This window comes from Triturus cristatus, chromosome 6 (genome assembly GCF_964204655.1).
Source record: "Triturus cristatus chromosome 6, aTriCri1.1, whole genome shotgun sequence".
NCBI classification, from domain to species: domain Eukaryota; kingdom Metazoa; phylum Chordata; class Amphibia; order Caudata; family Salamandridae; genus Triturus; species Triturus cristatus.
The window spans coordinates 1,013,661,255-1,013,675,871 of NC_140589.1; the positions used below are offsets into that span (position 1 = coordinate 1,013,661,255).

Genomic DNA, 14,617 nt, shown 5'->3' on the forward strand with positions numbered 1-14,617 from the left:
TCACAACTAGGACATATGAGGAATTCTCAGATTCCACTTGGATTGTACCACTCCCAACCAGTCCTCAGACAGGCATTCCTACATAGCCACACTATTTCATGACAAAGGCTTCTAATACTCGATTGCTTGGGGCTCTTATCAGGTGTGCTACACCATGACAAACCTCCCTCTATTGGAATGCAAATCTGTGGATGTATTTAGGGCCAAAGCAGCATTGATGGCTTCCTAATAATCGGTAAAGTATAAAGCGGCTCCTAGTTTAGGCAAAATATAAATCTGAAAGAGACTATTAGTTATGGATTCCTTACCTTAGAATTACCCCCAGGCGTCAGACTGGATCTAGAGAATTTTTCTGCAGCAGTACCTCTGTGCGTCGGTCAGTGGCGTCGGTCGACCCCACGTTCGTCGTTGGCGTCGTGATCGCCCGAATGATGTCTCGGTATCTACTTAGAACCCGCTCCTGCGCACTGACATCAGTTCTTTCTTTTTCCGCACCAGCCAACACAGATCCGGAGAGAGCTGTCCCCTAGTCACTTTTTGACTAACTGTTTTTTCGACTTTTTGTCGACTTCCTTTCGAGTCCCACACCTCGTGTGCCTCTGGTGTCTGTAGCGTGGCCACGACCCGAAGTCGTGCTCTGACTGCGGGAGCGGTCCTGAAAGCTTCTGGAGGCCCAGCAGTCGGCTCCCGCCGCTCGAGGTCCCGGTCGAGAGGGAGGCCGCGGGACCAGTCGTGGAGCTACCACCACCACCACTCCTCGTGTTCGGGTAAGTCGAAGCACATAAGAAGGCGAAGAAGGACTGTTGCTCTTCGCCTTCTCCTCGTTCGTCAGCCGACGAGATGAGGGATGCTGACGGTCGTCATCCTGCGGATCCGCTCGTGGAGGCTTCTCAGTCGACTCTGAGTTTCCCACCCCTTTCCGGGAGTTGGAGCAACCCCTGCCCAACTTCGTACATTTTATGAAGCTCTCCACTCCATCTTTGGGCTGCCCAACTCTGCCGGCGCGTCTTTGGGCCCCGTGTACTCTGTTGAGGGTTCCAGGCCTTTGCCGCTGCAGGGCCCCCAAGGATCTAGGCTAGATCCGGATCGGCACCGGTCGACCTCCCGACACCTCCTCCGACGTCGAATACATTGACGACACCTCTGCCGCCTCAACCGCCGGTTGGATCCCCAGCCGGCGTCGACCCAGACCTCCACCTCGACCTAGATACGGAGCCGGACCGGCGTCAATCGAAGCCCGTACCGGTGCCCACCTGCCATTTTGTGCCAATTTTCTATCCTGGTATTCCCTATCCCCCGAGTGGCAGCCAGGAGAGGGTGAGGAGGACTGGGAGGGGTCTATTGACCCTCTTGAAGACCAACTTGAAGATCCAGACTGGAGAGAGGAGTTGGGTGAGGCCAGTGGTCTGGACGCTTCTCCAGACCTTGGCATGCTTTCTCCCCCTACCGTGACTACGAAGGAGAGAGCCTCCTACGCTGTGGCGTTGCGTATGGCGGCTGAGGCCTTAGGCCTTGAGCTTTCTACAGTGGCAGTCAGGCCTAACCTTCTGACTGAGGTGCTTCAACCGGCAGCGGCCTCTACGGAGCTCCTGCTGCCATTCAATGAGGCCCTCACGGACATCCTTCTGGGCACTTGGTCCAAGCCCAGCACAGGGGCTCCTATGGATAGGATGATTGCCCGACGCCACCGCCTGATCCTGGGCCACCTCATTACTCTACTCTACTTCCAAGGGCTCGGTCCCTACTGCTCCCCCAGATAGGGAATCCAAGAAGCTGGAACACCTTGGGAATAAGATGTTTTCTTCCGCCAGAATGGGACTGCGGTCTGTGAACACTGCATGTCTATTGGGCCGTTACACTCATTCTGTGTGGGATACGGTTAAGCAGGTGCTGCTGCAGTGCCCGGAGGAGGCACGGGCCGCACTCTCCCATGCCGTTGCCGAGGAGAGAGATACAGCAAAGGTCACCATTCGCTGCAGACTGGACACCGCCGACTCACTAGGCAGGACTATTTCATCGTTGGTAGCCCTGAGACGCTATGCCTGGCTGAGGTCAACTGGCTTCTTGCGTGATGTCCAATCCACACTTTTGGACATGCCCTTTGATGGCCGTCGCTTGTTTGGCAACAAGGCAGACCACTCGCCTAAGCGCTTCAAGGATCCTCGGGCCACAGCCAGTTACTTGGGCTTCTCGACTACTTCTCGTCCCATGCAGTTTGCCTTTCGCCCCTTTCGTGGCTACGGAAGGGGTGCCTTCCCCCTCACGTTCCTCCCAGAGCCACAGGCACAAGCTGCTCAGCCTCTGCGCGGCCGTGGACGTAGGACACAGCGTCGTGGTCTGGGGGCCAGCGGGCGGGCCAGTCCACCAGTGCCCCCTCTGCAGCAGCCTCCAAGCCCTCTTAGTCTGACCTTTCAGGGCCACCAGTTGCCAGTGGGCGGCAGGATCCGCCATCACCTCCCCCACTGGCAAAGCATCACGTCAGACAGGTGGGTTTTGCAGATAGTCAGAAGGGGCTACTCTCTCCCCTTCGAAACTACCACTACATCCATGCCACCGCAACTTCATCGCATGTCGGCGGATCACTTGGCCCTTCTACGCCAGGAAATTGCAGCTCTCTTGCCCAAGGGAGCCATCGAACCAGTTCCTGCCCCAGAAGTAGGTTGTGGTTGTTATTCCCACTACTTTCTGGTGCCCTAAAAGGACAAAGGCCTGCGTCCTATCTTGGATCTCAGGAACGTCAATTGCTTCCTCTGGAAGGAAAAGTTCAAAATGTTGACATAGGCTCAGGTCCTGTCTGCCCTCGACTCTGGAGACTGGATGGTAGCGTTGGACTTGCAGGACGCCTATTTTCACATCCTGTCCTGCTTGCCCACCGGCGTTGCCTACGGTTCACTGTATGCCACGAGCATTTTCAGTTCACTGTTCTCCCCTTTGGCCTTACCAGCACCCCTCGGGTGTTTACGAAAGTGATGGCGGTGGTCGCAGCTCATCTGCACAGATCAGGGGTTCCAGTACTTCCCTATCTCGCCGACTGATGATTCAACACCTGGCTGGTTCCCTGAACGCCAGGGCGGACAAACTCAGGTGCCTGTGCATGATGGATCAAGAATGGAGTCTTCTTTCGATGGGGTTTTCAGACGACGGACTCTGTAAGCGTGGCTGCGGGCTCAGTGCTACTTTTCTCCATATCCTATGGGAATGCCGCGAGGTGGCGGAATACTGGCGCCGGGTACATGATAGTATGAGACGAGTCACCGGGGTCGCTCTGCTGCCGGAGGTGCGTCGTTGTGTGCTGAATGTATGGGAGCCCAATGACTGCAATGCGGCTCAGGCTCGGTGGGCGGCCTTGGGGAACATGATTGCAAAGAGAGATATTGCGCAGCTTTGGGGTTCCCAGCGGCCTCCCACCGTGTCCGTCTGGAAGGAAAACATGGACTGGTGCATGTTCAGGGAGAAAACGGTGTATGTGGCCCGTGGTAAACCGGGGGCTTGGGGTAAAATTTGGGGGCAGTGGAACGCGTATCGTGGGTCTATCTGTGCTCCCCCTTTGGTAGATATGTCCGGGGTTGCCTCGTCCCCCTGATCCTTGAGGGTTCCTTGTGCATCTCGTACTTCGGAGTACAGATTTGGTTCTCTCGTTGCCCCCCCCCTCCCTCTCAGGTCTTCTTTTATTGACCGCCCTCGGGTGGTTGGGTGTTGACTCCCCCGGCTGGTGTTCGCCGCCCTTCATAAGTCGTTTCGCCTTGTTTGTTGTATTTTTGTATTTTTCCTTTTTTGTTGTTGTTTATACTAAAAGTGTGTATCCTGATTTCCTTTATGTGCAGTCTGATTTACTGTGATAGTGCGGAGCCCCTGTGGGCTAGCCATTGTTTTCTGATATGCTGGAACACTTTGACTACTAGCGGCCGGCCCTGGTGGTTGTAGGCCCGTGTTTGTAACCCTTTTATGCACAATAAAATCTTTTCAAAAAAAAAAAAAAAAAAAAAAGAATGGAGTCTTCACTCGGAGGTGGTGCAAGGTCTTTTTCAGCAGTGGAGCCTTGGTTAGATCTATTCGCCACCAATGAGAACGCGCAATGTCAGCAGTTCTGCGCGTTAAAATTTCCAAGACGGCACTTGCTCTGCGACGCTTTCCGTCGCAAGTGGAGTTACCGTCTTCTATACACCTTTCCGCCTATACCATTTCTGCCCATAGTGCTGAAGAAGAGCAAGCGTGACCGGGCCCAAGTCATTCTTGTGGCTTTGGACTGGGCCCAAAGAGTTTGGTATCCTGAGCTCTTGCACATGGCCATCGATCCTCCGATCAGACTGCCTCTTCGGGTGGATCTTCTTTCGCAGCAGCAGGTGGCGGTCCTCCGCCGGAACCTGCCCAGTCTCCACCTCCTTGCATGGAGATTGAGCGGAAACAGTTGACAGCTTTCGACCTTCCTCCCGAAGTCTGTAATGTCATCTTGGCAGCCAGGTGCCCCTCCACTAAATTGGTATACGCCTGCAGATGGCGCAAATTTGTGGCATGGTGCACAGCAAAGGCTGTGGATCCCCTTTCTGCCCCTCTTTTGGAGGTTCTCCTATTCCTACTTTCCTTAGGCCAGCGGGGCTCTGCTCTGGGTACTCTTAAAGGCTATATTTCGGCCGTTTTGGCCTTTCTTTGCCTTCCAGATCCGCCTTCTCTTTTCAAGTTCCCTATTGTAAATAGGTTTTTAAAGGGCATTACTCGTCTCTTTCCACCTATCCCTATCATAATGCCCCAGTGGGACTTGAATCTGGTTCTGACTTAGCTGATGTGTGCTCCCTTCGAGTCGTTACATAATTGTCCTCTCAGACCCTCAACTCTGAAGACTGCCTTTCTGATTGCCATCACTGCTGCACGCCGGGTGAGTGAGCTTTAGGCTCTTTCTTCTGAGCCTCCTTTCCTTGCTGCTCATCCAGACAAAGTTGTCCTTAGAACTCGATCTTCTTTTTTTCCTAAAGTGGTTACCTCTTTCCACATAGGACAGACCATCAGTTTGCCCCCCTCCTTCCCGCCCCGCATCCTTCTGAAGAGGAGGAGAGGCTCCACTGTCTGGATCAAAAACATGTGCTCTCATTTTATCTGGCTCTCACAAGACAATTCCAGGTGGATGATCAGCTGTTTGTTGACTATGTGGGCACCAATAAAGTTTGGGGCGTGCAAAAGCGAACCATCTCTCGATGGTCGTTCTTTGCATTAAGATTTGTTATTCGTTGGCGAAAAAGGAACCTCCATTAGGGTTGCGTGCCCATTCCACCAGAGCGACGGCAGCCACTACTGCTTTGGGACATAGAGTCCCCCTTCATTTTTTTGAAAACATAGTTTATTGGTTTTTTGTACAAACATATACAAATCCTTACTTGATATTTATCAGCATACTCACTAAGGATCAATCAAAAGCCCCCAACCAGTTATACAGTACATGGTATGAGGATATGTAAGCCCTTCACGAGCTGTGCATCGGATAAAATGGAAACCTTCGTAACTTAGGCCCTACACTTAAATACTATGAAAACTGTAAGTTCCCTCCCCCCTTCCTCATTCCCCACCAACGACGCAGGTAGCCGTCTCTGTCCTCTTTTACCATACATTCCTAGGAGTAGCTATGTGTTGAGTTATGCGATGTACCCGTCTTGTTCCGGGGCTATCCCCCCATCCGTGACCTGCCCCTCTTCATCGTCGTGTGACTCATAGTCTCGCAATGCCTGTACTAGCGCCTCCCATGCAGCCGCCGCCTCTTGCACCTTATCGTCGTTTCGCCTGCGCACCAACTGATAATGCAGTGCGCTTTCACTGGTGGCCCATTTGAGAAATTCGCCCTTCCATCTTTTACTGGTGGGACCCACTGTTGCTTTCCAACGTTTCGTAATTTCTCATTTTGCTAATAGAAGTCCCAGATCTATGAACTTACTCGTAATCTTATTCTTGGACGTGTGGGGGAACCAGTGTAGTATACTAATGGCCATATCGAACTCCAGTCGCCTCTCTGTCACCTCATTCAGGGTATCCCCCACCTCCTTCCAGTAAAGTCCCATCGCTGGGCAAGACCACAGCATATGTTCCAATTCCACCCCCGCTCTCGTACATCTGGGACATGCTGCCTCTTCTACCTTAAAATATTTCTGGATTTTCCCAGGTGTCAAATATGCTCTGTGGAGGATATAGAAGTGCACTAGTTGAAACCTTGCGTTCCGCGTGCTCTTCCAGGCTCGTCGCACTATCTGCGCCCAAGCTGTCTCAGGGATATCTTTACCTAGATCAGTTTCCCACTTTCCCTTCAATACAGCCAGGGGCGGCAGGTTTTCATGAAGCATTCTAGAATATAGGCACGTGACCGCCTTGAAGGTCCCTGCCGCCATCATGGTGTACTGGCAGGCCATCGACGTCTTAGGCTCCAGCAGCCCCTCCCTCCAGTGCGCCTGAATCGCTTTAGTAAGCGCTGCGTGTAGCAAGAAACCTCCCCTTAGTAGATCAAATCTCTCTTGGAGAGTTTGGTAGGGTAGCGGAGCCCCGTCTTCATATAGATCCCCTACCACTTGCAGTCCTGCTTCTTCCCAGAGTTGTAATTGCCACCAATCTCCGCTGTGCGGTAATGCCGTCAGCATCCCAAGCGGTATCTCGGGCGCATACGGATGTAGAGCTCCCGCCCTGCGTTGGGAACGATTCCAACAGAGTCTGATCGTTGTCTCCTCTGTGAGAAGATCCCTGGGGTCTAGTTTCTGCTGCAAAGCAATATATGAAAGGACGTGGCGCGGTGTTCCCCCTCTCCTCCTGTGTTCCGGTCCTCGGAATACCCTCGCTACTTTTTGTGTGAAGATCTGCAATTGAGCTGCTAAATAGTATAGTTCAAAGTCTGGGACCGCTAGTCCTCCTTCGGCCTTGGGTCGCATAAGCGACGCCTGCGCAACTCTACGCCTGCCCGCACCCCAGAGAAAAGATACCACCATCGATTTCAGGAATCTGAAAGTGGAGCTGGGTATCCACACCGGCAGCCTCCTAAAATAGTATAACAAACGAGGGAGTGCCACCATTTTCAAGAGGGATATGCGGCCTGTCACCGACAACGGAAGGGTGGCCTAAAAGGCCATACTACCTCTCAGCGCTCTCACACTGTGGCCCACATTCCCCTCCAGCGTATCTGCCGTCGTGTGATAGATGTGTACGCCCAGGTATTTCAGGCAGGTGGGTTCCCAGCTCACTGCTCGATTCATGTCCGGTCTAGTCTCTCCTTGTCTTACCGGGAACAGGCATGTCTTGGACAAATTAACTCTCAGGCCCAAGACGTCCCTAAAGTCCGCGAGTAAGCTCTCCGCGCCTGCCATTGCCCTATCGTCTGCATAAAGCGATATATGCTGTTGTCCGTCTCTGCTATCCAGGCCCCTGTAGTGTTGACCTGTCAGAATCTTAACCGCGAGGGGCTCCACCGCCAAGGCGAACAGTAACTGGGATAGCGGGCATCCCTGCCTCGTCCCTCGTTCTACCGGGTATTTCGGTGATCTCAACGATCCCAGTCTCACTCTGGCCACTGCCGAAGTATATAGTACTTTCGTCCATTGTAGGTAATAGAGTCCCCCTTCATGACATCTGTCGGGCAGCTACGTGAGCATCACTGCACACGTTTACTAAACATTATTGTCTGGACAGTCCGAACGGGAGAGGCGGCTTCCTTGGACATTCGGTTCTCCAGGACTTTCTGATGTGAACTTGGTTTGCAGACCCTCCTCTGGGGATGGTATTGCTGGTGTATCTATTCCTAAGGTAAGGAATCCATAACTAATAGTCTCTTTCAGATGAACAAGTTGCTTACCTTCGGTAACGATATATTTGTAAGAGACCTGTATTAGTTATGGATTCCTTACCACCCCACCCATCCTCCCTGTTCTGCAAACTGACTTCTATGGTAAGGGACTCCCCTTTAGGGCCCTAGTTTTATGCACCAGTGGTCAGTGTCTTGCATGGCTCTGCGCTTCTGGCGTGGAATGTCATGTAAAGAACTGACGTCAGCGTGCAGAGGCGGCGTCTAAGTAGATACTGCTACGTCATTCTGGCGATCACGACGCCAATTATGTAGGCTGAGTCGACCAACGGGCAGGGTTACTGCTGAAGAAAAATTCTCCGGATCCAGTCTGATGCCTGGGGGGTAATTCTAAGGTAAGGAATCCATAACTAATATATAAATCGTTACCTAAGGTAAGTAACTTGTTCTTTGCAATCGTTACTGTGTGCTCTAGATGCCAACTTTAGATCGAATACTGAGGTTGGCTAATCAGCGCTTAACTACTTGTGGCTGGTCCTCTAAAGGTTTGGATTAATGTTACCCTTTTTTAGCTTTTTTAAAGTTTATAGTGTTAAAATTCGACCAGAAAAAGGCAGTGGAGATGAAGGGGTGATTACATATTACTCCTCATAGTAATACCTTCACTTTGATATGTTAAGCCCCTCCAGCATTTCTATAGGTGACTTATCTGCTAACCTGCTAAGTCTGTAGGTGTAAGTCTTCGGTTGAATGGAAAGGAACAGTAGTCACACTAAGGAGATTAGCTTAAATGTTGGATTCCAGATGCAAGCAGTACTCCGCGTACACTTGGTTTTCCAAATTAAAAAATCTACTTTAAGATGGGCAGAAGGGTTACAACCCTTTCTTTCATTGAAAGAACCTTACATTAATATTGAGGAGTAAAGGAATCACTCCAGTGAGTAACATGTACAAATAATATATTTTCTGTTTAATTTACCTTTTAATCTCCTCTCTTTTGGTTAGCCCTTACCTCCCCTCTCAACCTAGTAAGCCTTCTCCTGTTCACTAATGCAAATGCATTATCAAATTCCACAGGTTAGACTTCTCTTTGGGTCCTTATCTGACTGAACTCTTTTTCCACTTTTGGCAGTTCCAAAACTTGAGGTGGAAACACCCTTTCAACTGCTCAAGTTCCAGCTTCATCTGATTTTCCTTTGTCTATTGGATGTTCTTTCTTGCGCGTTAGTCTTAACTGATGTGACTTATTCTCCATTGTCCGATCCACCCCCACTTCCATGCCCCTTTCCGAGACATTGACCATATCTGCCTCTGCATCAAAATAGAATCATGTGCATTATCTGTTGTATGTCTACATTTTTAGAAAGTTAATTTGTGTATATGTCTCAATTCCTTCATTAGAAATTGTGTATGCACTCTGCACGGAGGCAGGACGTGAGAACTAAGACCCATAGCAATTCCTTATGTCACAATTCATTTATTATGCTCATTCCTAATAATGCCCAGTATCCTCCCATGTATTACATCACCTTTTCAGCTTGAGAGATGAGAGAACCCCTTTGTGACGGATCTGACAACTCTGGAGACCGAGGTGGTGTTTTGATCACTTTTATTTTCCTAGTCTTTCGTTTATGAATGGGGTAGGGTCTATAGTACGGTAGGGGGGCCTCGGGGATTCTTTCTCTGGGCTCTCTCCTTCCCGCCGTGGTCCTTCCTCTCCGGATTCTTCTACCGTGGAGGTTTACGTTGGACGGTTCTCCCCTGATCTCGGGATCTCATGCGCTCAAAGGAAGAGAGAAAACAGCCCTGAGAACTCGGGTTTCAGCCCGGTCGGATTAGGGGAACGGGGGTGAGGGAACACTTGGTGCACTGGTAGAGAGATCGTGGTGAGGTAGTGCTCAGGAAGGGGTGTGTCGGGATGCATACACCAACGCTAGTGCCCGGCTGTCCCCTTACTCGGTCCCTCCCTTTCTTTCTCCCCAGCCCCGTATGCGCTCTCGTACCTTGGAAAGCCACGCTCCTCCGTGAACGTGGCTGGGCGACTCGCGGGGTCGTTGGCCTCCTGGCTCTCGTCGCTGGGGTTCAACGTCGTCTCCGGCCGTCCTCTGCTCCTCCCTCGCTCCTCCGCTGCTCACCGTCTCGTCCGGACGTCTCCCGCTCTTCTCCGTCGATGCGTCGCCTTCCTCTCCGCCAATGCTCGATGTCCTGCTCCTGTTCCTCGCAACCAACTCCTTCCGCTCTCCGGTGTCCATGCACACTGGGGAATAGGCTGCACTTCCTATATCCGCCCAGGCTTCCTCGTCATCGCTGTTGGGGGTGTGGCTCTCGACACAGGCCTGCCAGTTAAAGGAACAGCCCCCGGGATCTTCAGGTACGACGGGTGTCGGGGTTCCTATAGGGAACCATTCGCTTTGCTGTGGAAGAGAAGGAGGGGAGAGGGTATTGGTCAGAGGCTTGACCTGGACGCCCCGTTCCTCGGTCCGCTTCACCCAGTGACACCCTTACAAAGCTATAGCGAGGTATTGCATCACTTGATGAGACCCAGGTTGAGCCATTCACAGCTCTCTAGTTGGAGGTATTACTAAAAGGTAAATCTGTGTTGCTTCAATATGGGTTTCTTGGAGGCAAACCAAATCCAATTGCAGAGATCTCAACAGCCCTGCTACTTTCACTCTTTTCCCAGGATTATTCAAGCCACAACCATTAATTGAAGCAATCTTGCAAGGCATTACAGGAGATCAGAGGAGTTCCTTCTTCTAGTCAGCCAGGGAATAAGCATCAAAAAATTACAGCGACCTACATTCCTTTGATACTGTTTATACCACCTATTTTGTATGTACCATGATTCACACAAGAAAAAAGAAAGAATAAGAATGTGCATTAGAATGTGCATTATCAAACCACAAAAAACACAAAATTTTACCCATAATGAAACCCCCCTCACCCTAACCCTCTCCCTTCCCTTCCCTTCAACCCCACCCCCACCCTCCCCTGAACAGGCAAATAGGTCAATAAGACCTATACGTAGCCGGTTCCGGGCTGCTACAGTCGCACCCCTCTCCCATCTTCATCTCAGATCTTATGCTAAAACTAACTAATGCCCCCTGAGACCGGGAAAAACTTCTATCCCCCTGACTTACAATAGGAATACATTTTCTCCTTATGCATCCTGCTTTTTCAAATCGTCCATAAATTGCTGGGCTTTGATCTCAGAAAAAAACATCCTGACTCTTCCTTGAGTGATTACTTTCAACTTGGTAGGGAACAATAAATAAGCCTCTGAACCTAGTGCCTGAAATTTTGAGATCAACTGCCTCAGCCTCCACCTCCGTTTAACCGTCACATGGCAAAAATCCGGCCTAGCAAAGAAGGTGGTGCCTTCAAATGATCTCTTGTTATTAGGTCTAGCCTTCTCAATAACTTCCTGTCTAAGGAGGAAATTTCCGAAATAGACTAAAATGGCACGCGGGAAAACTGCCTTGCCTCCACCATCTGCCCATGCCCCTTTTTGAGTGTAAAAGGGAACCTATGCGCTCTCTGAATTTCCCTGTCCCACTGCCACTGAGACTCCGGGAATGCTCCTCTAAATAAATTAACCGCAAAGTGCATTATGTCCTGCCCTTCAACCCCTTCAGCCACACCCAAAATTCTAACATTGTTACGCCTTTGGCGATTTTCAAAATCCTCCATTTTCCATTGCAAATCTTCTGTCACCCTTTCTTGATCTGTTTTAAAAGTCTGCCAATTGCCAAGGTCATCTTCGAGCTTACTCGTGCGCTCCTCCACCTCCGTAACTCTGCCAACCAAGTCATCATAAAGCTTATTAGTTTTCCTCAATGAAGATTGTATTTTTTTTGCGTCTTGCCTTGCTTTCCGGCTAACAACCCTAGCTTCTGCTTGCATCTGTTTCAGCATATTGAGCAGGGTGTCAAAAGGAGCGTTCTGTCTCGGTGACCCAGTGACGTCATCCTCCTGATATGTCTGGGAAGTTCCTGAATAATCCCACAATAATCCTCTCTCCGTGCCTCCCAGCGATCCAGTCTGTTGACTACATGGTTTTGACTTTACCCGTCTCTTCCTCAGGGTCGAGTCGTTACCTGTACCAACACCAATACTCCCCCCAGAAGAACTAGAGTCCGATAATGAGACCTCCTCAGCTTCCTCCACCTCCTCCTCTTCCTCTGTAATCTCCTCGCTTAGCTGCACTGAGAGTGAGTCTGAGTCTTCATTGAGGGAAAAAAACCTCTCACCATCACCTTCACCCGATCCCACATCGCTTTTTTCCATTATCTCAACCTCCTTTTAATCAAGCCGTCTTGCCCCTATTGCCAGGTTAATAGAGTTTCCACCTGTGAGTAGAGACCCCTTGGTCTTTTCGAAGGTTTTGGAGGCCTTAGGAGCTCCTAACTCTGACTCGAGCATCATAATTGCCTCCATCATCTCTGCATCCACACTCCGCCTCTCCCACGAGGTTGCATTACCTGGTTGGGGCTCCTCGGTATGTAGAGGGGGAGAACCCCTTGCGGAGGCTGAGTCTGTCTGAAGCCTGACCTGCTCCTGGGTCCCGGCGGTATTGTTAGACTGCTGGGTCTGCTGTTGCTGCTGTTGCTGAGCAACGAGGGCGTCTGTGCTTGGCGCGCCTCCTGCGTCCTCGAGGACGCCTCCAAGATCGCTGAGTCCGCCGCTGTTTCTGCTTCTGCCAATTTCGCTTCGCGTCCGAGTGCCTGGTGCCACGGGTTGAGCAGAGAATACTTCCGATAAGGTAGGCTGTCTGAGGGGGGTCTCTCTGCTTTTTACTTTGTTTGTCCGATCTAGCAATCTTTTCAGCCCCATCATCGTGTTTTGCCAGCCTCTGACTCTTTGCCTCAGCGGAGCTATCTGGCTGGCTGCCTGAATCAGTAGGGGTGATTGCGACGGTCTTCTCTGCCCTCCTTGTCTCAATCTTCTTAGGCCACTGCGGAGCCGTTGCCTAGTTTCTTGGCATTCGCCGCCGTTTCTTCATTTGAATCTTTTGAGGGGGGGTTTTTGCCGGCCTGCGCTTGGTCTTTTACTTTCTCCCTCGCTTTATCAGCTTTAGCAGGGCGCGGTGGCATTTTGTACAACTGTGTATACCATAGTTTTAGGCTACAACAGGTACTCCAGCAGGTGCTCCAAAATCTCTCAAAGCTTTCCTTCAACCGGACCAGCTCCGATAGTTTAGGCGCTATAGTAGAAGGCCGGATCGGAGAATGTAGATTTGTGTACCAGCTGTAGATCAGAGCCATCAGGGGTCTAAATTATAATAACCAGTGCATCGTCAGTTAGTGCCGATTTTGCTACCGATAGGAGAGGTCAGCAGCGACTACTCAGCCCAGCCCGTCCGCGGCCATCTTGCCCCCGGAAAGGCCAAAAACTGGGAGGTATTTCTAAAGGAATATTAAACTGCATCTCCAAATATGAATGTACATTCCCCAGAGTACTGATGCAACTATGCACCAGGGCGAGGGATTACATTATTTGGTAACCGATTCACTGAGGTTGTTAACATATAGCAACTTGTTCAGTGACTTTGATGGCTAGGAGCAATGATTATATTTTTTAATAGCAGTGTTTGTTTCTGTACTATGTAATCTTCATTTCCTGTGCTTGTATTTGTGTTGTTTAGCCAAACTTCACACCAAATTTTATTTTTATTTTCAGGGACTTGAGATTGGAACAGTATATAGATTTTTACTACAGGGATTATCCAACACTTCTGAAGATCCCAGGTCCAGTCTGTACAAGTTGCCCAGGTTTGTCATCCTCTATGCAGAAGAAAATCAGCAGCATGGAAGTTTGGGACAGGAGGGGCAGGATTTGATTAGATTGTGATATCTGTGCTATCCTATTTTCCTTTCTGAAAAGTTTAATCTGTCTTGCTGTTAGGATGCATTCACAGGATCTCCATTAAGAACTGGGAAACTGCAAAATCTCCTGCGTTGTAAAAACCTTTTATTTGCGTGTTGCCTCATGTCCTTGACTATTTATTTTTCCACTTGACCAGAGCAATCTGCATTGCTCTGGTCAAGTAGGCCTCTTCTGTTGCAGTTCCATTATGAAGCAGTTCTTAACAAACAGGGATGGGAGAACCTCATGATGGCTGTCCATCCATAATTTGAGGAGTGTTTTTGGAGACCTTTATGGTTAGTGGGGTAGACGCATGGGTATGGTGTAGGATGTTCTATCTGAGCAATACAAATTCTGTTGGGATAAGCAGTTTGAAACCTTCCCATCCCCCTACCTATGGGGTTGGTTTGAAAGTAATATATTTATGATTCTGGAGCTCATTTGGCAGGCGTGGCAGGGTCTTCCATATACTTCACAGGTCTCAGTTTTGTCCCTAGTCCTAATCAGACTAAATGAGTCTTTACCATTTACCTAAGAATTTCACTTGAAATGGGTTTTAGAGTTTACGCCTTTTATTCCTGAGCTAAAAGCTCCCTTGCTTTGAAACTGCCAGACTGCTCTTCATTAACTACAAAGAGACAACCTAAGGACATTGATATTTAATCTAAGGAGATATTAATGTCTTTTGTCCCTTCTGCAAATTAATGTAACCTTCCTCTGTAAACAAAAATTTCTCCTGCTTTGCACAAAATGAACTAGGAGGGTCTTCACTACAATATATAGTTAAATTTGTAATAGAAATTCTTCTTCTCCTGAGGTCCCAAGCTTATTAATGTTGAAGAGGGTGTTTCAAGGAAGAAGATCTTTGGAATTTAGGAATCATTGGAAAGACAGCTGCCAGAAGTCAGTTTTTTGTTAAAGCCTCCCCAGTTGTCAGTGGAGGTGTAAATAAGTATTTGAAGTTTTCAAGACATTTAAACGTTATTT

General features: G+C 49.7%; 1 protein-coding gene across 1 annotated transcript in view; it reads left to right on the forward strand.

Annotated features, from left to right (window-relative positions):
- The window catches only part of ANAPC1 (anaphase promoting complex subunit 1), a 771,271-nt gene that overhangs the window by 361,920 nt on the left and 394,734 nt on the right, over positions 1–14,617 (forward strand). The window contains exon 19 of the mRNA XM_085611802.1: positions 13,445–13,536. Within this exon, the coding sequence (XP_085467928.1) occupies positions 13,445–13,536 (92 nt within the window). The remainder of the gene's footprint in view (positions 1–13,444; positions 13,537–14,617) is intronic.